At 41.0% G+C, this 24663-nt stretch overlaps 1 protein-coding gene across 2 annotated transcripts in view; it reads right to left on the bottom strand.

Annotated features, from left to right (window-relative positions):
• TIAM1 (T-cell lymphoma invasion and metastasis 1) overlaps positions 1-24663 on the bottom strand; it is a 177461-nt gene that overhangs the window by 14602 nt on the left and 138196 nt on the right. For both annotated transcript variants that reach the window (XM_006886757.1, XM_006886758.1), the window contains 6 exons: positions 23561-23629; positions 23176-23301; positions 18704-18812; positions 13907-14086; positions 13696-13814; positions 5898-6006 (listed from right to left, as the gene is read on the bottom strand). In XM_006886757.1, the coding sequence (XP_006886819.1) occupies positions 5898-6006; positions 13696-13814; positions 13907-14086; positions 18704-18812; positions 23176-23301; positions 23561-23629 (712 nt within the window). The remainder of the gene's footprint in view (positions 1-5897; positions 6007-13695; positions 13815-13906; positions 14087-18703; positions 18813-23175; positions 23302-23560; positions 23630-24663) is intronic.

The following is a 24663-nucleotide window of genomic DNA, read 5'->3' as shown; positions in this document are numbered from 1 at the left end:
TCTTCGGTGAGCAGTAACTTGATGTTAAAGCTTTAGAGCAAGGGCAACTCTTGGTCTTTCCCTGCCTGGATCAAAGAGGGAAGAAAAGCAAAAGGATACTGACACAATCAGTCCAAAGGACAAAATACTCAAGCCTCCGCTTCCATGACCTTGCCTGAGATCAGAATTAAACGGTGCCCAGCTTTCACCACTGACCACTCTAAAAGGGACCACAGTAGAAGACTGTGGATAGAAAAAAATGTGGAACAAAACAAAAAAACAGGGGGAAAGTCAGGCTTATCTGATAGAGACTAGTGGAATTCCTAAAATCATGGCCCATAATCACCTTTCAATGTGGAATAAAGCTCACCCCCCACAGTTCAACTTTCAGGCAAAGGACAGGTCTATAAGGTGAACAATTAACACCTTGGGAGGACACAACTCCTTAAACTAACCAACCATATAAGGTAGAAAGGGTAGCATTTGCCCAAGGATAAAGTCCTGAAGGCAGGAAAGAATATGATAGAGGATTAATGGAAATGAGAATAATAGGGAGGAATTGAGAAAGTGCAATTACATTGCAGGTATTGTAATGAATGTTATGAAACAGTATGTGTATGAACAATTAAATGGAAAACTACAATGCTTTGTAAATTCTCATTCAAATCACAAGGGGGGAATAAACAAACAACTAAAAGATAAGATAGGCAGTCTCTGCCCATGGGCTTTGAAGCTTCTGAAACCCAAATGAAGTTCAGTTTTGAATCAGTTTCGATGCAGAGTGTATGAGCAAGACTGGATTACTGGGCAGTATCATTTCGAGTACTTCAGTACTTTTTTATTTGTATAGACCTTAGTTGATACAATTCCAGCCAAGAATTTAGCAACTGCTGTACAATATACACAGAATCACAAAGGAAAAGACCATTCAGAGAATTCTCAGTGATGGGCTGCCCACTGTCAGGGGCCTCTGGAAACTAACACAAAGTGCAGCAAGACCTGCAAAGGCTGTAACTGTCAGAAGTGTCCTAGTTACCCTGTGTACCCAAAAGGCAAAATACCACAAGTGAGTGGCTTTACCAAACAGAAAGAAATGCATTCTCCAAAGTTTAGGGGGACAGAGGTCTAAATTAATGGTGTGAGCTTTTCAAGAAGACGCTCTCTCTGTCAGCTCTAAGGTAAAGTCCTTATTCATGATCTTCATGTGACTTGGCATCTTCCGAAAAGTCTAATTCTAATTTGCATTTAATTTTTTTTTTAATATTTCAAAAGAGACTGACATAAAATAGCCTCAAAACACTAATCCTGCCTCGTCAACACACCAAAGACGATGCATTCCTGCATACCACCAGATCAGAGAAGTTTAGGATTTACAACATAAAGGTCTGGAAGACACAATTCTATCTACCACAAGGCCATATTTTCCAAAAAAACTCTACTTTGAGTAGAAGAGTATTAAGTTTGCCTCTCGTTAAATGCCCCAAATTTGCAAGATCCGGAAAAACAAGGAAACTCCCATCAAGCTCTGGCTCTCACATGCTTCACAGTGTCTGGTTCTTTTTTTTTTGGTCTTATTCTAGAGCAGCCAGGTTCCCTTTTATGGAGGGTTGTTCCAATCTCCAACCAGGAAAACTAGCCTTGAGCTGCAAAGACCTGACTGGAAACACTGGCTCTCTACTTCTCATACCTTCACCTTCAGCATTTGATCCTCAAGATGCCCAGAGGAAATAGGAACCCCTGCCTGAGGGTTACTCGAGCTAGCTCTGCATGGAGTCCCAGTGACAGTGGCCCAAGAGAGCCCTTCATTCCCACTGTGAAGCTTGTAGGCCAGGGCAGTTTGGTCTATAATGTGCAAAGGCATGGGACCAAGTGACCTTAATCTCAAAAGGCCTGTGTTATTACTGGGACACCATTCAGTGGTGGGGTTGCTATGGATCTGTGAAGACTAATTGCCTTGACTCAAACAGAAGCATCTTTAATAAAGACACCAGGGTAGAGTAATAGAGCCAAGAGTGATTCTGAGCTTGGCACCCAGGCTTGTGCTACAAACAACCCAGAACAACTCAGCCTTTCACCTACACTGCTAGATTCTCCCTGATCCCACTTGGCTATTCTCATGCACTTGACTTCAAGGTGCTGGCTAATCCCTTTAAAAGTGGTCTTCATCTCCATAAGGCCACCCACCTCCATTATCTATAACCCTTGCCAGTCAAAAGCACTCCCAAAGATAAATGTCTCTGAGGCAAAGCCCCCACAAGTGTTTCCTCCCTCCATCTCTATTCTCCTCTCTGTAGCTCTTGTACCTATTCTTTTAAAGGTGAAGATTGTCAAGCCTCAGCTCACATTAACCATCCAGATGGCAAATACCAATGTGTAGGACTGGCAATCAAATCAACTTCCATTCCAGAAAAAGCATCACCAAGATCAGAAACTCAAATCCGAACAAAAGATGACCATATTTTACCCTAAATGCTGCCTGTTACATCATTTTTCCCACCTCCCCCACCCCAGTCCACTTTGCTATGTACCTATTATTCTGGCCTATTATCATACATATGCCGAAATAAAATATTCCTTTTTTTAAAAAAAAGGATAGATATTTTAAATTTTATTTTTATTATTTTGGGTGTGTACCAGCAAATTAGATCTGACTGGTGCAGGAGGAGATTGTCCCTCCTTCTCCAGCAGGGCATCTGGTGGATTTGAACCACTCACTTCTGGGATTGCAGTGTAGCTTCTTGCCACTAGGCTACCAGAGCTCACCCATATATTCCTTTTAAACAGTTCGTTTCTTCATCCGTTCCAATGCAGTAATGAACACTGCATTGAGTAATGCAATAATAATGAAATTTATCCCCTCTTTTCTTAGTTTTCCCCCAAACTACATGTCAGTCCTGTTTTCTAACAGTGGTGTTATGCAGTATTTGTCCTTTTGTGACTGAGCTATTTCACTCAGCATAATGTCCTATTTATTTATTTACTTATTTTAATGAGCTGGGGGTAGGGAGGGAAATGTCCAACAATGAATGAATAGAAATCCATGTTTTCCATAAACTTCCATTAAAATCACAATTAAAAAATATTTTAAAAGAAGAAAAAAAAAAGCTGCCTGTTAAGTGGTAATAAGTAACCTACTTTCCTGACAGTAACACTTCCTTATTTCAAAAGACATTTTTAAGGTTCTGGTAATTCAGCTTTGCAGCTTGAATTCACAAAAGAATAATCCAACACGTGACCTTTATTGGCTGAGAATCCATAAACAAACTCATTATTTGTTCATAATCTTGATTTGAAGTCTCTTTATGTTTACTCTGGAGAGGATTCTGAATAATGATACGCTTCTATCTTGACAACAGCTTTTATAGTTTTCATCTTGTTAACTACAGACACAATTGAGGTTTTGTTCCCTGCCCCATACACTGGAGTTCGTGTTTGCAGTCTCTATTTATAATCAGACAAATGTATACACACATGTACACTAGCACTCACACACATACATCACCTGAGCCTGCAGGGCAATTGTTACCTAAAACCCCAAACCTCCAAACAGGTGTTTTCCAGAACACTTTGTAACACAGGTTGGTAAACCATAGCCTGAGGGCCAAATCCAGTCGGGCCACCTATTCTGTACGCCCACCTCACAGACTTGTTTACCCACTTACACACGGTTTGTGGCTGCCTTTGGCTCTTTGAATGGCCCCTTGGACCACAAGCTCTAAAACACTATGTGGCCTTTTATAGAAAAATGGAGTTCTGGTGGTCTAGTAGGTAAGCAGCTGGCCAACTCAAAGGCAGCCAGTTTGAATCCACCAGCTGCTCCTTGGGAGAAAGATGAGAAACCTCTGTCCATGGCATTTACAGCCCCTCAAAATCTCAAGAGAGTCAGTAACAAGTCAGTTTCAACTCAATACCATGAAAAAAGTTTGTCAACTTCTACTTTATGCAACATTGTTTTTTAAATTCTAAAGTTGCTCATTTCTAATTATATGAAATTTGTAACATTTGGGAGACAATGCGTAACACATACAAATGAATTCTAGAACCGCTTGCTATTCTTTAACCCAATACCAGAAACAGGTTTGGGTTATTTCTTTATTTTCTTTGTCCTTTGAGTGACCTGCTGAGAAGTAAGCATCACAGAGCTTCCAGATCTTTTTGAGGAGAAAATGCAAATCTAAGCACCAATAGTAAGTAATGTTACAAAGAAAAGAAAATACACCTGCCTGCCCAATTAAAATTTCCCCATTCATGTATAATTTTTGGTTTCCTGCTCATCTAAATGCTTCTTTATTTTTAATAAAATGTCATCAACAGCTACAGCAGTGACCCTTTGATAATCTTACCAATATCCTCAGGAATACTTTAGAAATGTCTTGAGGAAAACTTTAAGAAGTTTGTCAATAAAAGGTACGTGATCTACAAAAGAATCGGATTTCTTTTTTTGCATCTCACATTTTCATTTTCTCATTAAATGGTGCTCAGTTTGTGTTTTAACAGGTGTGATTTTAGTATCCCTAAGGGAGCTCTGGCTGCCTAGTGGTAAGGAGCTGTGCTGCCAGCCTGAAGGCAGGGGGCGATCTCCTCCCATGTGATTTACTCCTCTGAAAACCAGCTGGGAGGTCAGCGATGGGTCACTTCCAACTTGATGGTACATAACAAGTGGTACTCATTTAGGAATACTTGGTTCTCACCATGGCAGATAACAGGGATCTGATAAAGAAGCTGAGATCTGGTGGTGCAGTTGTTAATGGCAAGGTTGGCAGTTCTAGTCCACTAGCTGGGATGAGAGAGAAAGATGTGGCAGTCAGCTTCCCTAGAGAGTTCATCCTCTGGCCAATAGGATTGCTGTGTTCATCCTCTGGCCAATAGGGTTGCTATGTTCATCCTTTGGCCAATAGGGTGACTATGAGTCAGAATCAACCTGACAGCAATGGGTTTCTTAAAAAAAATTACTGCTATTAAGTTAGAACTGACTCCTTGCTGGCCCTGCAGGGGGTTTGTAGAGGTTAGTTATAAATGTAGCTGGTAAACTTGAACTGCCAGAGAGGCAACCACTTTGAGTTAGCAGCTCTCCCTAAGGTGAGTTAAGAGAATGGAAATGCTGCAAAATTCCCTTACGTTCATACTCATATATCTTCTAGGGTCGGTCTAGGAAAACACAACCTAGAACAAAAGCATGGATCACTAATGCTTTTAGACTCAGAAACAACACTGCACTGTGGCACACACACATCCACACTGCAACAAAAGCCGCCTTTCCTGGATTCTGTACAGCCCCCAATGTGCTAATGCAAACTTTTCCTCTCACAAAAGGAAATTGCAACACAGTCTCATGAGGTTTCTAATTATAACAATCCCATCTATCTGAACTGGTTTATTAAAAAATAAATCATCCACAACATCTCTGCTCTCACTCTTATTAGTATTATGCTGATTGAAATGCAACAAACAACTGATCAAGGGACCCCGATGTTGTCAAGCCAATTTAGCTGAGAATCTGAGTTTTAAATGTTGCCATTACAGCCAGTAATATAGACAGAAAGATGGAGGATTTGAAGCTTCAGAAACAGAGGCAGTGTGGTTTTAATTTTTCACTCTAATTTTTCCTCCATTAATTACCAAACTGTTTTGAAATTATACTCAAAACAGCAGCAATTTAAAAAGGGTTTCTGTGTCTATATGCTTCTACCTGGGACAGACTTGGGCACAAGCGTGTCCTCGCACCCACAGAGCTGGCCGGCCACATGGTATTTAACTGGAAGGTTTAATTTAGTGTGTTTGATATTGGTGGCAACAGCCAGAGATAATTTCAGATCACTGTAATTAACTTTATTTTAATAAGTAAGGTCTTGGAAAAAAACTGTTTTGGAAGGTAAGGCAGCCACTGAGGCCCTCCTGAACCCTCAGCAGCGACATACCAAATGCTGCCAGGTCTGGCTCCTTCTTCCACTTGCCCAGTGAGGTGGGAGGGTTCAGCCAGATCACGGTGGTGTGTAGAAGCAGGTCCCCCATGCTCAGATCGGCGACCTGAAACAAGGGGCACAGAAGGCTTATTTGAGGTAAAGATACAGATCGGTATGACATTTTAAAATTCAACAGGCGGATGTCAACTTTATGTCACAGAAATATTGTCTCTCTACTCCTCTTCAGTCTGTCTACTGAAATTAAAAAAAATAATTAAAAAAAGTAGCAGAATGGGTACAAATCGGGACTCCAAATGGAACACACAGTAAATCCACCAAAATTAAGCCACCAAATTGCAGATGCTTGTGTTAAGACTGATAGAGTCCCAAGGAGATGCTGATGGTTACTAGGGACAAATATCCACCTAGATAACTGCTGTCATTTCTACCTATGAGTTACAGTCCCTTAAAGGAAGCGTCTTCTGGGAAAGAGCAGACTCTATTATTTCTTCTTCTTATCCATTTTAAAAAGAATTTGTTTTATTGGTCTACTGGCAAAGTGGTGAGGATTTTTGTTTTCTTGATGTTGTGATATAATCCGTACTGAAGGCTGCAGATCTGGATCTTGGGCAGCAAGTGCCTCAAGTTCTCCTTGCTATCAGCAAACGGGTCATTTTGAAGGAAGAAGCAATCAAATGAGGGATTTCAAGACTTCTCTCTAATTGTGGCAGTCTCAGCACTACAGACTGCAGAGCTCATGCAATCCAAGTCATGGGCTGATGCTAAACCATCTCACAGACAAATCTCCTTTCAGAGCCAAGCTAGAGGATAATTGCAGAGAGATTCCTTTAGAATTGTAGAGTTAACTCTTCACACGCTGTCTACCTTTCTCTATGTACTCCTTTGGCCCACTTTACCAGTGACCCTTGAGAAGATTCTGACTCCAGGTACCCACGTAATTGTATGGTAGTATAATTCTGCTCTTCAGAGACTGACAAAGCGGAGGCTTTGTGAGTAGATCAAAGGGTTTTCTTGGCACCTCAGGGGAGGCTCAAATCTCCAATACTTAGTTCGGCAGCTGGCATATTCAACATTTGCACCACGTCAGCTGAGGATATTCACCTCCCTGTAGGGTTTGTTCACACCCCTCTCACTTCCATTCTCTGAGGTCACAGACATCAAGCCTAGTGTCCTTTTCCTTGGGGCAGCATTTCAATTATTTGAAAACTTGGAGCTCAATATCTCCAAGACAAAAAAAAAAACCCTCTAGCTTTTTTTGGTCCAAGTAGGTTTCTAGATATAGCAGCAACTCAGCAGCTCTACCCTAAACATATATGCACACCCCCCCCCAACACTTCCATGAAAGTGGAATGTTTATAAAGAAAAATCAATTCCCAAGTATTATACTAGGCCGTACAGAGACTATACAGGGAACAGTGGTGGCTTAGTGGTAAGAACCTGCACTGTAATTCCAAAGGCATACTGTTCAGTTCTACCAGGTGCTCCTGGGAAGATGGGAAGAACCACTAATGGATTTGAACAACTCCTCCCATGTGATTTACTGACTCTGAAAACCCCCTTGAGGGTTGTTTCTGACTCAACAGGACACAACAACAACATAAAGGGAGAATATCTTGAAAAAATGGTTATGGATCACGTGGTGTATCTTTATCGATACACTCTAACAGAATTATATCCCTGTACCTACTGCCAGATCAAGAAGCTGTAGTCTGAACAGAGCAAGAGAACACTGAATGGTTTAAAATCAAGAAAGGTGTGTGTCTAAATTGTATCTTTTCTCTATACCTATTCAATCTGTATGCTGAACAAATCACTCAAGAAGTTGGATTCTAGGAAAAAGAAGGTGGCACCAGGTTCTGAGGAAGATCTATGAACAACTTGCATTATGTAGATGATGCAAATTTGTTTGCTCAAGGTGAGAACTTGAAGTGCTTGCTGCGGAAGATCAAAGACTATATAGCCTTCAATATGGATTACAGCTCAACATCAGGAAGATAAAAATCCTCACCAATAGGTAACATCATGATAAATGGAGAAAAGATTGCCATTGTCAACAACTTCATCTTAATTAGATTCATTCCTCTCCAAATTACCAAGGAGCAATGATGTCAGTGTGTAGACTAAGGTGTACCTGATTCAGGCCATGATCTTTTCAATCACTTGCTATGCTGCTGAGAGATGAACAATGGATGACAGAAGAATTAATGCCTTTGAGTTGTGTTACTGGAAAAGAAAACTGGATACCCACACCCCATGGACTGCTAAAAGAATAAACAGATATGTCTTGGAGAAAGTTCAGGATCAAAGGTGGTAAAACTTCACCTTACATATTTTCAACATGTTGTTAAGAGAGGCTATTCCTTGGAAAGGGACATCGTGCATAGAAAGGTGAAACGTTGGTGAAAAAGCAGAAGACCCCAACCAGATGTCCCAACACAATGACTGTGGCAATGGGTTCAAGTATGTCAGAGATAATGTCAGAGGAAAACACATGATAGAACAGGGTTTAGATCTATTTTTCATAGGATCGCAATGGGTCATACTCAACTCGACAGCACCTAACATCATCTCCTGTCAAGTGATTTTCCAGTGCTTCCCATTCAATAGAGCATCTGAATTTGTTTCCAGTGGCTGCAATAATAAATTGCTACAAACTGAGTAGCTTGAAAGAACAGAAACCTCTTCTCTCACAAGTAGGTGACTAGAAGTCTGAAATCACAATGATGGCAGGATAGGTTCTTTCTGGACGCTCTAGAAAATCTGTGCCTCTCTTTTAGCTTCTAGTGGTTTCTAGCAACTCTTGTTATTCCTCTACTTGCAGATATATCCTCTAATTTCTGCTTGTCTCAACAAGGCATGCTCCTCATGTGTTTCTCTTATGTCACTGGATTTAAGGACTACTTTAATACAGACAACATGCTGGGAAAGGTGGAGGCTCAAAGAAAGAGAGGAAGACCCTCAATAAAATGGATTGACTCAGAGACTGTAACAATGGGTCCAAGTATAACAGAGAAGCACACAGCCAGGGTTTAGATCTGTTGTTCATAGGATCACTGTAAGTCAAAGTTGACTTCAGGGCACCTAACAACAACAACAACAACAACAACAAAGACAGTAAGGGTGCTCTGATGGCATAGTCCAAATGGAGTCATCCTGCTCACCCAAAGGCTACACCTTTCTAGAGGTTCTGATCCATTAGTGGTTCTGCCCGAGAAAGACAGGCAATCTCCTCCTGGTGACTTACAGCCTCTGAAACCCAACAGAGAATGGATTGGCTGTGAGTCAGTTACAAGTAGACAGCAATGGATTTTGAGTTTCTGATATAGCACAACTTCATTTCAATGATTTATATATGTAAGATCTTATTTCAAATAAAGATATACCCAGAGTTTCTCTCTTATCGACAGAATTTGGGGAAAAGACATGGAACTGAGGACAATATCTCCTTCCCTGATGATTTCAGGTTTAGCCATGTGACGTGCCCCATGGACTTGGTGTCACAACGTGGGGTGTCCTCCTTCTCATCAGTTTACTAGATCCATCAAGTCAGTTCTAACTCATAGTGACCCTGTGCGTGTCAGAGCAGAGCCAGGCTCCATACGGTTTTCAGGCCTGTCCTCAAGTCACCTTGGGGTGAACACAAACCTCTGACCGTTTAGATAGTAGCTGAGTGTATTAACCACGTAAGAGACACAAACCACACTAAGAACCTAGCTTCCTAGGCTCTTCTTCTTACAGAGTCAAAATCATTCCATCTCTCCCAATTTAAAGATCATTCTCCTCAGAAGAGAATAAAGTGATATTTTCCCCTTCTCTCTCTTTTTCCTGAGTGATTTTTCCCCCCTCTCCTTTTCCTATCCATCACACCTTTGCCACTGACCTCTGTCAGGAACCTTTTATCCTTCTTGTTCTTATCCATTTATAATAACCTTTCACTAATCTCTCTGGAATCTTTTGCAAGCCTTAATTTTCCTGGCTTTCAGTCCTCTTGACATTGACAGCCCATTTCTGTACTATTTCATATTATCCCTCCTTCCATCTTTTGTGCATTTCGTTTTACAAGCTCAGCTCACGAGAGAACATTTTGTACAGTATTATATCTCTTTGTTCCATGCTGGGAAGATTTCTTACTTGATTGTCAGAATTTTATTTCAGGCAGTCTTTGGTTTCACTTAAGCCACATTTCTTTTTTATATAGTCTCTTTTGAATCATAACCATCTTTTTTTCTAAAATTTTTATACTCTACCATCCTTAAAGAAAAGACATTATGCTTGATAAAGTAAAGGGTCAGTGAAAAAAGAAGACCCTCAATGCAATGGATTGATACTGGGCTGACACAGTACATGGGAGACTGTGAGATGGCCCAGGATCGGGCAAGGTTTCATTCTGTTTCAACCGGGTCTCTATGAATCAGAGATGACTCAAAGGCACTTCAGAATAACATTCACAAAACCTTTCAGGCTTTAGCAGGATCACTTGCTCCTAAAGCCAGTAAAATTGAAAAATTAATAAATCGCAAAAGTCAAAATAGCAATTATAAAAAACCTCAGTACAATAATATTCTATCAGAATGAAACACACAAAGGTACAGGAGGAAAAAACTTATAATCAAGATGTTTGTGACGGTATTCATAATAACCCATAAATAAAGGCCCCCAAAATCATCTAGCTTCATGAATCAATCATTAATTATCTAGCCATACAATGAAATATAAGAACGAAAATTATTCTCTTTGAATAAGTTAAACTAACACAAGTCTTTATTGCATATTTTAAAAAAATCAAGACATGGTATAACTCAAAATAAAACTAAGTAAGCAATGTAAGCATCTAATTTTTATATGTAAAATGAAACCACCAACTTTGTGAGTGGTAAGTGATCTGCTAAGATAGTTTTTCCTTGTAGTCTTTTTCTACATTTTTATATTTTCTTTTATAAAGCTCGAAAATCCACTTGCTACTGCTGAATCAGTTTCAACTCATCAACTTTCCATCACGTTTCTGAGACTATAAATACTAGTGGGAGAAACGGTCTCCTTTGTTGGCACTGCTGGATTAAAACTGCTAGAGATGCGTGACCTCTGGGTTAGCAGTGCAACACGCTACAGATGACATCACCACAGCCCCTCCAGGGTCTCCTAGGCTGCCATATTCCAATGTTCTGCAACTCCTTCTAAGACGTACGTACATGTATCATCCCTTGACAACATTTACTATTTACCAAAGGTCTACGTTAGTAACTGACTTTGTTACCCATAAGAAATGCAAAGTAAAACTGTACTTTTATGAAAAGTGACATTAGTTACCAATATTCGTTTTGCAGCATTTGTTTTTATAGATCAACTAGTCACTTCATGGGAGAAAGATGAGTCCCAGTAAGATTTACAGCTTGGCAATGTGAAGAAAGGTTGTTACGAGTTGGAACTGCCTTGATGACCGGGACCTGGGTCCGGTGGTTTAAGAGGCAGCGAGGGGCACTGCCAAGCGTCTTCTTTGGGGACTGCACTCCATAATTCGGCAGCAAGCAGTCATCGTTTTAAACTGTGCCTGTGAACACTATATGCTGGTATTCTTTTAACTCTTATATGTTAGTTGGTATGATTTAGTAGGGGTTTGAGGGTAGCAGCTAGGAAATTAAAAGATGAATTACATTGGGAAAGTCTGCTGTCAGAGACTTCTCCAAGGTACTGAGGAGCAACAATGTCAGTCTGGAGACTAAGGTGTGCCTGATCCAGTCCATGGTCTTCGCAATTATTTGTTTTGCATCAGAGCACTGGACAATGACTAGGGTTAATGGAAGAATTGATGCCTTTGAGCTGTGGTGCTGGAGAAGAGTACTGCATATACCATGGACTGCTAAGAGAACAAACAGGTTCGTCCTGAAGAGGGTTAAACCAGGCAGCTCCTTGGAGGCAAGGATTCTGAAGCTTTGTCTGACATACTTTGGACATGTTGCAAGGAGGGACCAGTCCTTGGAGAGGGGCGTCATGCTTGGGAGGGTGGACAGATACCGCAGGAGAGGAAGACCCTCAATGAGATGAATTGATTCAGTGACAGGGGTAATGGGTAGATGTGTCAGGGACAATAAGATTGGCACAGGATAGAGCAGGGTTTAGGGCTGTTGTACATAGAATTGCTATGAGTCTTAGGCAACTTGATGGCACATAATAACAACATGACCCCCCCCAAATTTTTCTCATATAAATGAATGGCAGTTGTTTCTTTGATACGTCATTTCAGCTTACACAGGGTTTTATACAAAAGCTTTGAGTAGCAAGGAAAACCTAAAAGTGATACCGATGGCCTTTTAGTGAATTCTGACTCATGGGGATGCTACAGGACAGGGGAGAACTGCCCCATAGTGTACCTAATGCTGTGGGGACCTGCACTGCTAACTCGAACACTGTGCTGCTTTAATGATTCAAAACTACCAACAGCTGCTCAGGAGACAGGTGGGCCATCTTCTCCTCTTCAGTTTACAGTCGCATAAACCTACTGGACGGTCAGCTATGAGTTGGTTCCAACTGAAGGGTAAGGAGTTGTTGAAACTACATGGAAGCAGATTAATCATTTTCTTTGTACAGAGTAGCTGGCAGGTTTGAACTGACGACCTTATGATTAACAGAGAAATGTTTATCCAGTGTACCGTCAAGGGTCCTTCTAGGTAAATTCTATTGTTTGCCAGTGATGTAAATGAACTTCATCCTCTGCTATGAAAAAGGCAGTGCTACCTCCTTTACAAATCATCTCCAACCACCTTTACATTCCCTTAGCTCCTGTAAAATCAGTACTGTTTCATTTTTCCTTTGATTCATTCATGTTTCTTTCTGGTTTCCCTCATATCATCTAAGTAAAAGAAATTCTGTATTCAGTTCAGTTACATGTGTATGAAAGCCATGTTCTTTCCTTTTTTCTTAACACTATCTTTTGACAGTTAAAACCCTCATTTTGTTTTACAGTGGACATAAAAATAAACCTGGATAATAACCTTGATGCCACTAATGATGAGGTGGGTTTTCTCATCTAGACTAAACAAGCACAGTTCACCCATGCTTTGCTTCTGTAACCATCCTCCTAATCACAGCAGCAGCAGTGCTTTTCTCTATAGTTCCCACTCTGGTTTGAACTTTTGTTGTTGTTATTAGGTATGGACGGGAAAACTGAGTATAGCATTCCAGTGCAGTCAGTGTAAGGCGATACTGATGAATGTTAATGATGAATGATGATTATGCTTAAAATCCTTCTGCCCATTCTGGCATTTTTATTTCTATGCACCCTTCCTTCTCTGTCACTCAAGCACAACTCACAGTTCACTCTAAATCATTTCTAAATATATCTGTTCTGCGGTGGTCTCTGCTAAGCAGGTGTTTGCGTGTATTTTTTTTAAATATTAGTACATAATTACCTGACATGCCCATTCATTGCCCAGATGTTTATTGAGCAACTACTGCATGCCCTACAATATTCTCATCTTTGGGAATAAAACTGTGGCTTCAAATGATTTTTATATTGGAGTGAAAACAGCCCAGATTATGTTAATAGAAGTTTAAACAACGTTAAACACTTGCTGTGGTTAACAAAGAACAAAACCAGATCTTCCCTCCCCCTGGATCCCTAAGGTGAAGTGGTGAGGATTAGAAACACAGTTGCTATATAAGAAAACATATACCGATAAAAGATTTAAGTTCCACCAACACAAACAACATGTTCATAGCTATTTTACTTATCAATGCTATGTTAAAAACACAACCCTGCTTTCTTAACAGATTCCCTGAGAAGAATGGTCCTTACCTCTTTTTTCTCACCCGTCTGCTCAGCAATGAGCTGGTCGAACACGGCACCAAACTCTTCATGGATTTTCTGCATTTCATTGATGTGACTTGCCACTTTGTTCATGGTCTTGATGGCCACTAGAAGGAAAGGGGGCACGAATGATGCGATTTACTTAGGCCTCTCAGGGGAAGCGGGGGGGGGGGGTCCTCTGGGCAGGCCTGTGGCTCACCGTCCAGGTGGTAGTGCTCCTCGCTCTCTGCGTCCGTCAGGGCAAACAGCTCCTTCAGCAGGAGAGGGTACTTGAGGATCCTCTGGATGGGCTTGATGAGGTAAGACTCGAGGGTGGATGAGTGCTGCTGCTTCGGGTTCTGGGCATCCAAGAAAGCCTTGAAAGCTGTGTCTGTCTTGGCTGGAAACATTTAAATACAGGGTGTCAGACGGGAACGCCCAAGTGACTCCATATTTGCAGTTTTACTCACTTCCGCCAGGATAACTTATTATAGGATGAAGCCTTGAGTGGGGCTCAGGGTTGGGAGGGAAGGTGCACAGAAAGCACGAACAAGGTTTGTTGGTCAGATTTATCTGTTTGTTATTGGTGGAAGTCAGGAGGAGTGGGGCAAACAGCAGTACTTGTAAATGCTAAAACTTGGTTTTGTATGGACTGCTCTTTATCTTCATCCTAGTTTTCCTACTCTTTCAAGCACTTCACTGTGAGGAGGACATCTTTCATGGAGTCAGCGAAGGTTCAGTGGTAGAACTCTTGCCCTCCATGAAGGAGACTCAAGTTTTATTCCTGCCAATACATCTCGTGCACGGCCACCACTCATCTGTCAGTGGAGGTCTGCGTGCTGCTATGCTGTGCTGCAATCCCAAAGGTAGGAGGTTTTAATCCTCCAGCTGCTCTGAAGTCGGAAGATGGGCTCTATCCTCCCATGTGACTAACTATCTCTGAAAACCCACCAGAGAGTGAGCTATGAGTTGGTTCCAACTGGATGGTACACAACAACAACCACATGGTGCTTGAACTTTTAGGCCAAGACGGACCATGAAGAAAGGTCTGGATATCTATTCTGGAAAAATCAGGTAAAAACAAATGCTATGGATAACAATGCTCCAGTGTGCAAATGATCAAGGACTGGTCAGGGTTTTGGTCCAATGTGAATGGGGGCACCGTGAGCGAGGGGCTCAACAATGGTAGCTAACAACCACAAAAACTCCTTTGGAAAAAAAGCCAAGGGAGGTGAGGGGACAGAAGCAGCTGCTCCTGACTCCACGCAGCTTAGGTAACTGGAAAGAGCCTGGATCTCCCACAGCGAATGGCTTTTATGATCTATTAATTGAGCACTACCAGCCATTAGTGTCTGAAGAGCAAGGCCCGGTGGCTGGATGTGGAGTCATCTCAGCAGGGAACATACTCTGACCTCCTGCAATCCAGCCAGCACTTTCCCCCTAGCCTTCTTTCTTCTGTGCCCCTGCCTGGCACAAATAGAGCTTTGAGGAGATGTAGGTCCCAAATAAGCAAAGAGGTACTTGCCTGTGGACTGTCTGTAAGACATAGTTAATGTCTTCAATCCAGAATGCACAGAATAAATATAGTAGGGAGATACATACGGTTGAGAAGCAAGAAAAGGAAGGACAATGTATCATAGGCACTTATCAGGGGACAAGTAACACAGAGCAACAATAAGGTTAGATGCTATAACTGAGCATACTGAAAACAGAAAATTCTTCTTCTCACTATACTTTGGCCTTGTTGTTAGGAAGGGCTGTTCCTTGGAGAGGCACATGGTGCCTGGAAAGTTGGAGGGTCAGCGAAGGACAGGAAGACCCTTCACCAAGTGGATTGACATGGTGACTGTTACAATGGGCTCTAGTGTTTCAGACAGTGGGAAGATAGCACAGGATAGGATGGGGTGCAGAGCTTTTGTTCATAGGGTTGTTAGGAGTTTGACTCGATGGCACGTAACAACAACAGCAATCTGTATTTAATTAGGAAAAAAGTAGTAATCAAAAAGGAAGACTTCATAAAGATCATAATCATTTTAGCCATTTGAAATACTGGGTAGTTTAAAGAATGACTCACGCACTTGGCTGGTAACTGAGGGTTGAAGATTTGAGTCTACCCAGGGGTACTACAGATAACAGGCCTGGTAATTTACTACAGCAAAATCTGTCCCTGAAAAGTTTATAAAGCACAGTTCTACTCTGTCACACATGGAGCCACTATGAGTCAGAGATTATTCAACAATAAATGGTCAGGGTTTTTTTTTTTATTTTGTTTTTTAAAAGATGCTAAACTCTATGGGGTTATCACTTCTTTCAGAGAAAAAGTCACTGAAGAGAAAGGACCCTTGAAGACAAGACTATGCATCAGGAGAACTATGCCAATTTGGCTTCTGTGTGAAGTCTGCGTCTTTAAGTGTACATAGGGCCTACAACCTCCCTCCGAACTTCAAGTCCAAGGATGAAACGATGCGTCACAGCACATATTATGAACGTGTGGTTCACGACACTTTGTCAGGGTCAAGAGTGCCATTCCAATCCAACTATGGGTCACTTAAGATTTCCACACACATATTCCATTGTTCCCACAGGATTCTCTGCATCCTCTAGCACATTTGGCAGTTAGAAAACATGCGGGTCGCCCCTGCTGTTCTTATGGATACTTTTGAAAGATCCTGTAATGTTTTTCAGGTGCAAAACATAATGTTACTGCATTAAGAAAAATCTACAGGGACAGACTTTAATCTAAATTTCAAATTGCTTTAAAGATCATAATGAGTATATCATTTTAGTAAAGAGCCAAGTACCCTAATATTGTTATTTTAACAATCTCGTAACAATTATCCAATGCAAGCTTGGAATGAAACTTTTTTAGTCATTTATTAGTGTTGTTGTTGGGTACCATCAAGCTGACTACGACTCACAGTGATCCTAAGAACGATACATCTGAACCTGGCCTGGCCTGGGTCACCTCACCATCTCTGACATACTCAAGCCTGATGCTGCATTCGCCGTCTCAATCCATCTTGTTGAAGGTCTTCCTCTCTTTCTCTGACCTTTCCCCAGCATGATGTCTTTTCCCAACGAGTCTTGACAACATGCCCAAAATATGTGAGAGGAAGTCTCACTATCTTTGCCTCTAAGGAGCACCCTGGCCGCACTTCCTCAAGACAGACTTGTTTGGGTTTTTCTGTAGTCCAGTCAGTAGGACATGTGAAAACAGATGACGTGACAAGGAAATTCACGAGTTCCCTTTGTCTGTTTTGTGCTAAGCAGAACTCTTTTCCACTGATACCAACTATCAGCTCTTTCAATATGCACTGCTCTAATATTTCCTACCAGCTGTCATTCAGTTGATTCCAACTCCATGTCAGTGTGGAACTGTCTTCCAAAAGGTTTCCAATGACTGACTTTTCAGAAATAGAGCAGCCTGTCTTTTTCCTGAGATGCCTCTAGGTGAACTCAAACTGCCAACCTTTTGATTAGAAATTTTATGTACTGACCCATTTGAACCAACCACGCAATCCAATATTTCCTACCAAAATCCAAACCAAGTCCATCGCCTTCGAACAATTCCAAATCAAACAACACTACAGGACACACTAGAACCACCCAATAGGGTTCCCAATCTGTATGGCGAGAGCTCCGATGACCCAGTGGTTTGGAGCTGTGCTGCCAACCCAAAACCACATGGTTTGAGTCCACTAGTTTGCCAGTGAGAAAAAGATGGACAATCTCTTCCTGTGCAATTTACAGCCTCTGAAAACTTGCTGGACAGTAAGTTATGAGTCAGTTCTGATGCAATGAAACATAACAGCAACAACACTCTTTATGAAAGTAGGCCACCTCATCTTTTCCCCACAGAGCACCCGAGGGGTTAGAACCACCAATCTTTTTATTAGCAGCTAAGAACTCAACCACAGCACCACTAAGACTACTTATATATTTTCTACAATAGTTTTAAAATAAACTCAAGCTTGTTCTCTGTGATATCAAATAGGAAAATATGAGCTGAGAAATTACCTATGTATTTGAGATTTCTTATATGGCAGCCACAGTGAACTGTTAAGGAAAAACAGACTGTTTTCTACAAATTTCTCTGAAATTAAACGCTCTCTTGGGTCACCTGTTAATCAAGGAACTGGTTTCTCTAAATCCTTTCACAATAAAATCTGTAAATATTGGAACCTGTGTAAGGCAGAAACTTGTCAGAGAAGGAAAAGAAAAACTATTTTCCAGGAGTGGCATCCACTTCCTAAACAACATGCCTCCAGAAACTCTATGACCTTTGATAAATGTCGATAGTTGTAGAGGGGCTTCAGACTTTTTGTTTATAGGGTCACTATGAGCCATACTCGACTTGAAGGCAGCATCACCGACAGCAGCACTTTGTGGTGACAACACCACAAAGCACAACTACTTTCCAGAGACTCAGATTCATCAGGTTTTTAGAATTCTGAAGAAAAGGAGATTGCAAACTCAAAAATTCTGCTCTAACTTGTGTAAAATATAACCGCCATTTGAGCAATCTTCATGAATAATTAGAGATGTCTGTGGCGATAGGAACAAAAACACATGAGGGGGAAGATAAAGATTCACACAAAGGTATACAGGGTACAGTCAGTTCTAAGAGAAATTAATGGTAAGTTGGAATAAAGCAACAATTTCTCATCTCCTGTATTTTGCCTTAATACAAAAGGATCTGCCAAATCTGATCAAAAACATGGAGCGGAGTTAAAATTTCATTCTAAGAAATTTTACAAAAGTACTAATTCAAGTTATGAATTAGTACTTGGAGCAATTATGCGGGCCTTGTTAGAATGTCTATTTGGCCTATAATTGAAGACATGAATGCATTTCCTTTCTCAGTGTCTGTATCCATGGTTTCGTGTACACTGACCTGCCATACTAACAACACTTAGATTTGTGTCTAATAGCCCCAAAGCATGATGAGTCACACAGATACAAATCAACAAATCAACAACTAATGTGCCTGCCACCACCACCCTCCTCACAGCCTTACCTTTCACCAGAACCTTGGGGACTTTTGTGTGGCTGGCGCAGAAGGCACTGTAGAGCTTGAAGCGGTCAGCGTAATACAGGAAGGATCCCCCCAGTGAGAACAGCACTTTCTGAATGGAATGAGAAAATGCACAGTTAGTTCCTATTGGTGATTATGTATAAATAACAGCAAGACACTTCAGGGAGCTCATAAACCCCAACCCCAACTACCTCTTCCTTTGACCTTCTGAGACCACTTAGCAGAAGGAGTGTGGCTTACAAAGGTGTGTAATACTTGCAAGAGTTGTCTAGTCACTATTTACAGTGAAGATGACACTGACTTGAGAGGCCTGTGTCTTTTAATGACCTAAACGGGCTATCCAAACGTTGAATGGTGCACTGAAAAAGGAAGAAAGCTCCTGAAATACTCTGATGAGGTCCCATCAGGAGGAGGAAGTGACAAGTCCAATAAGGTCTCAGAAGCTCCACCAGCTATAGTGGCATCAACTGACTCCTGCTGCCAAATCCGTGCATAGAGCTGTAGGCCACAGTTTTCAATGGCTCATTTATCAGAAGTATACCACCAGGCCTTTCTTCTATGACATGATGTTCATATTTCCATCTAAAATGCCCAAGTATGGTGGGTCACACAAACATGAACCAATAACTAACAATAATTAACCTGGTCCTCAATAATAATAACAACTAACAATAAGTAACCTGGCTCTCAATGCTCTTACTTTCCATTGAGCAGAAATACCCAACTCTGGGCATTGTGTACAATCTTACTAATCCTGGCCCCACCTTTGTGTGATCAAACGGGGAGGGAGGCTTTCCTGTTATGACTTGTTATGATTTTAACATGCTATTTTTTAAACCTAGGCATTATACATAATTATACATACGTATTTGTGTATGTGTTATTACATGCCATCCCGTCAACTCTCACAGAAAATCCTATGAACAACAGATCTGAGCTTTGCCTCTTCTGCCATCCTCCTCTTCTACGATATACGTGACCTCACTGTTGCATTCACCGTGCCAATTCAACTCATTTAGGGTCTTCCCCTCCTTGTCTTCCTAACAAAATGCCCAAAGTAAATGAGATGGAAGAATCTTTGCCTCCAAAGCACATAATGGTTGCACCTTCTCAAAGATATATGTATTTATTGTTTTGGCAGTCCGTCCATGTTGTTGGTAGGTGTCACTGAGTCAAGCATGACTCAGCAGTGACCCTATGAACCACAAACCTGAAACTTGTCCTATCCAGTGCCATCCTCATCATCTCTGACACACTTGAGATAAAAACACACACACACACACACACACACACAGAGTCAGGCATGTTTCTTTATTGTTTACATTATTTTCTTATCTGCGAGGGGGTGGAGGCTTAGTGGACTGCTACAGGGTCCCCATGAGTTGCCATTTGATTTGATGGCAGTGGGATTAAAAGACTGAAAAGACAAGCCACAAACAGGGAGAAAATATTGACAAATCTTGGATAGTGGTTAAAGAACACTCTCCAGTTCTTTTTGCAGGCAGGGATGGGTGGGATGAGCGTTTCCCCAAGTTCCTGGGTTAAAATGCCCAGCTGCCAACTTTCTTTTCATAGCCTCCCTCTAGCAGGCTTTTGGAGGCTATAAATCATAACTGGAGGAGACAGCCTACCTTTCTCCTGAGATGCTCTTGGTAGATTGGTAACACTAAGAAGCTCAGTGTTGGCAATAGTTGGGCAATTCGCTTTGCCATCAGAGGGCCCTCTCCCAATTCCCAATATCTCTGAATGTATTTATGAATGTGACCTGGTGTGGAAATAGTCTTTGAGTGTGTCACATGCTAACATGAAGCAGGAAGGTCCTAACTCCCATCTAAATAGCCTCCTTCTTTGAAGAAGAGAGAGAAACACACAGGGAGAAGTGAAAACTGTAATCACTGCTTTAACCATTCAAAAGTCATTCATGTCACTCGTATTTACTGAGTGATTACCACACAGTCATCGTTATTGCGTGCCATTGAGCCCATTCTGACTCATAACAATTCCAGTTGACAAAGGAGAACTGCCCCATAGGGTTTTCTAGGCTACAATCTTTACAAGGAATAAATTAACAGGTCTTGAGTTTGAACTACCAACTTTTCAGTTTGTGGTGGAATTCTTAGACAAAATGCCACCAAGATTCTTCACAACAGTGCTACACAGCCATATTTCTACAAGGATCAGAAGAAATGGGTCAAACTGTAAGAGGCCCCATACACATATGGACAAGTTATTTTCAGCAAAAGTGCAAAAGACATTCAGTGGAGAAGAAATGAAAGGAGAGACTTTTCAGCAAATGGTACTAGAAAAACTGTATCCCCGTATGTCAAACAAAAGAACCCTGACCTATTTTTCACACTACATACAAATTTAACTCAAAATAAATCACAGGCTTAAATTAAAACCGCAAAATTTTAAAAACTTCCAAGAGAAAGCATCAAATCCTTATGACCTTGATTTAGGTGACGATTTCATAGATATAACACCACAAGGGATAAAAAAAGTAAAACTGAATACATTGCCCTAGCTGGAATTTAAAAATGTTTGTTCTTTACATGACACTATTAAGATGAAGGACCCCTGGTAGCACAGTGAGTAAGGTACTGGGCTGCTAATTGCATGGTTAGCAGTTTGAGTCCACCAGCTGCTCTGTAGGAGAGAGATGGGCAGTCTCTTCCTGTAAAAATTTAAAGCCTGGAAAACCAGTAGAGGGTCATCATGAGGCACCATTTGATTTGATGGCAGTGGGACTCAGAGAATGAAAAGATAGGCCCCAGACAGGGAGAAAAAAAATTTACAAATTATATATCTGCATAAAGAACTTCCAAAGGAATATGCACAGAACCCTAGAAAATCAACAAAACCAAAATAAATGGGCAAAAGATTTGTACATCCACTTCATCAAAGATATTATTGTTGTTGTTACGTACCATCATCTAGTTAGAACTGACCCATAGCTGACACTATGTGGGTTTTCAGAGGTAGTAAATCAATAGCAAAGGAGGAGATTGCCCATCTTACTCCTGTGGAGTAACTGGTGGATTTGAATTGCCACAGAGACACTGTCTTTGGGTTGGCAGCTCAACTCCCTATAAACTATGTCACCCAAGCTCCCTAAATGAATACTAGATCACAACTGAAAGGAATGAACTATTGATATATACTTCAACATGTATGCACCTCAGAATAATTATTCTAAGTCAAAAAAGCTGGGAAAACAAAGTACCTACTATATGATTTCTTGAATCTAAAATTCAAAGGAGTCTGTAGTGACCAAAAGCAGAGCACAAGCTGCCTGGCAAAAGAAGGTGTGGGACGGCAGGAGAGAGGGACCACAGGGGGCAAGAAAAAGCATCTGAGAGTGGAGGGTTACAGTCAGCAAGTCGGCTGCCGTGACCTCCTCACAAGTGCACACACGTTAAAATTTATCAAACTGTATGTTTTGTACATGTAATGTAAAATGTTTTCAAAAAGTGTACAATGGACACACAAACCCTCACCAGTGCACACGAATCAGTGACTGCCCTGACTGTATGTGCAGCAAACCTCTGCAATAAAGGCAAGCCAGCCAGAGAGGTGGGAGCAAGCCACAGAGGTCCTAACGCCCTAGTCACACGTCCTCATGAAGGCCTGAGGACACTGTGTTCTGGAAGACTTTCTTCCTCTGGAATAATGATAACCATTTCCATTAAGCTACGTTTCCTAACACAGAATTAAGTAATGTAGTTACTGGGGGAGACCCGGGCTGATATTCTAATTTATTAGCAGCAAACATAGTAAAGGCCCCTTCATAAACGGAATGAAAGGCCAAAGTTGGTACATCTTCCAATGCAGAAGCAAAGAGATGCACGAGTTTAACACAAGCCAGCGACACTGGCTGTAGGTCAGCCAGACAAATAAGATACAGCCAGTGCCTTTCTCAGACACTTGTCAGGAGCTAGTCCACTAGGGCAACCCAGTGCAGGCCCAACCATAGTAAGCATAAGACACTCTCAGGGAGAGCGTAATGTCACTTGTGGCGTGTTAGCAGGGGACTCCACGTGACCTACAAGGTAACCCACCATGACATTATAAAAACAAACAAATAAAAAATTGCCACCAGGCTGACTCTAACTCAAAGTGACTCTATGTGTGTCAGAGAAGAATTCTGCTACCTATGGTTATCAATGGTCACTTTCTTAGAAGAATATCACCAAGTCAGTCTTCTGAGGTGACTCTGGATAGACTTTAACTTCTAACCTTTCACCTAGTAGCCAAACACATTAAATATTTGCAATAACCACAAAGGATTTAGGAGTCCTGGTGGCACTGTGTGTTATTTGCTGGGCCGCTAATCACAAGGTTACTGGTTCAAATTCTCAGAAACCTAAAGATAGATCAGCATGAGTTGGAATTACCTTGCTGACAGTGAGCCAGGGCACTGCGAAAGCTTTACGTGATGTGAACAAGCGACTTACCTTAAATTGATCAACTTTCTCAAGCTTTTCCAAGTCAGGTACCAGTCTCACCCCATCTTCCAGAGTTTTAAGGAACTCCACTTGAAATTCTACCATTTCAGTTAAATTCCCAAAGAGCACATCAAGCTGAAAAGTGAAAAAGTATTTAGTATTTCATTCATGTTTAGAAATTTCATTTGTACCTGATTACCAAGTCTTCTTATCAACAGTCGGTAATGAAGATAATGATCCCACCACCAGAGGATGAGGCAGCTCAGACTGACCTACTTATGACAATTAACAAACTCCAAATGATGTCCTAGTGTGTGTGCTGCCCACCTTCTCGTGTTCACGAGAAGTCAAAATTACAAAATGTCCCTCACAAAGTGAACATAAATCACCATACCTCGTCTTGGGTGAGAAAAGTTTCTTTTTGAAGAGGTTTCAGGTATCGTTCCATGAGACAATTTAAGTCCTAAGGGTCAGGAGGAAATATTATTAATGTATATTATGACAAATGTAACATCTAAAATAATACCTAAAAGATTAGGATGAAGGGAACTAGTTTATGTCGCAAACATTAATATTTATGTAAAGGCTCCCAAGAGTCTTTCAAGTAGAATAATCTGCATGTAAGAATAGTAAATATTTTAGGATTTTCAAGTTGTATGGTCTCTGTCACAATTATACAACTTTGCTGTCACAGCACAAAGGTTAAAAACAAATAAACAAAACATTTATACAAAAATGAATGAATATAACTAGGTTCCAATAAAACTTGATCTGCAAACAAAGGCACTAGAGAGGATTTGGGCTAACGGTCATAATTTGTTGGTCCCTGATTTAAAGAGTAAAATAGATAATTAAAAACAGATCACACTGTTTCAACGTGGGAACTATAACTAAATGTCAGTAGACGTGATGATATAAAGAAAACAGATTGAATTACCCTTTTGCCTAGACTCAAATTAGCTTATAAAGCTAAAGCATTCATTTGTCAAGCCCAAATTCACTTTCAGTATTACCACAATAACATATTTAGAAAGGTCAGGAGGAAAAACTACCATCACTTCCTTTCTCTGTCTGTAATTCAATTACATTAGTGTACTTCCTTCAATCAAAATAAGCCAAGAAAATAACGTAGTTGCCATCAAGTACATTCTGACTCAGCGTGCGCCCACATGTGGCAGAACAGAACTGTGTGCCACAGGGTTTCCAATGGCAGAGAATTTTAGAAGTAGGTCCTGTCAGGCCTTTACTCTGAGGCTCCTTCTGAGTAGACGTCACACCTTAACCATTCAGTTAGCAGCCAGGTGCATTAACCACTGGCATCATCCAAAGACTCCTAAAACATAACTAATGATGGTAGCATTCAGAATAAAGGGCAAATTCCCTACGAAAGATCAAGGCACTCTTCATGCTATGACCTCGTTGGCAGCCACAGTTATAAAAATGATATGAATATATAATTAAAATATATATATATTATATGTAATATATATACAATAA

This window comes from Elephantulus edwardii, unplaced genomic scaffold, assembly GCF_000299155.1.
Source record: "Elephantulus edwardii isolate Elephantulus edwardi_28Jun2011 unplaced genomic scaffold, EleEdw1.0 scaffold00051, whole genome shotgun sequence".
NCBI lineage: Eukaryota > Metazoa > Chordata > Mammalia > Macroscelidea > Macroscelididae > Elephantulus > Elephantulus edwardii.
The sequence above is the reverse complement of the archived record's forward strand: the minus strand, read 5'-3'. Positions and strand labels throughout refer to the sequence as shown.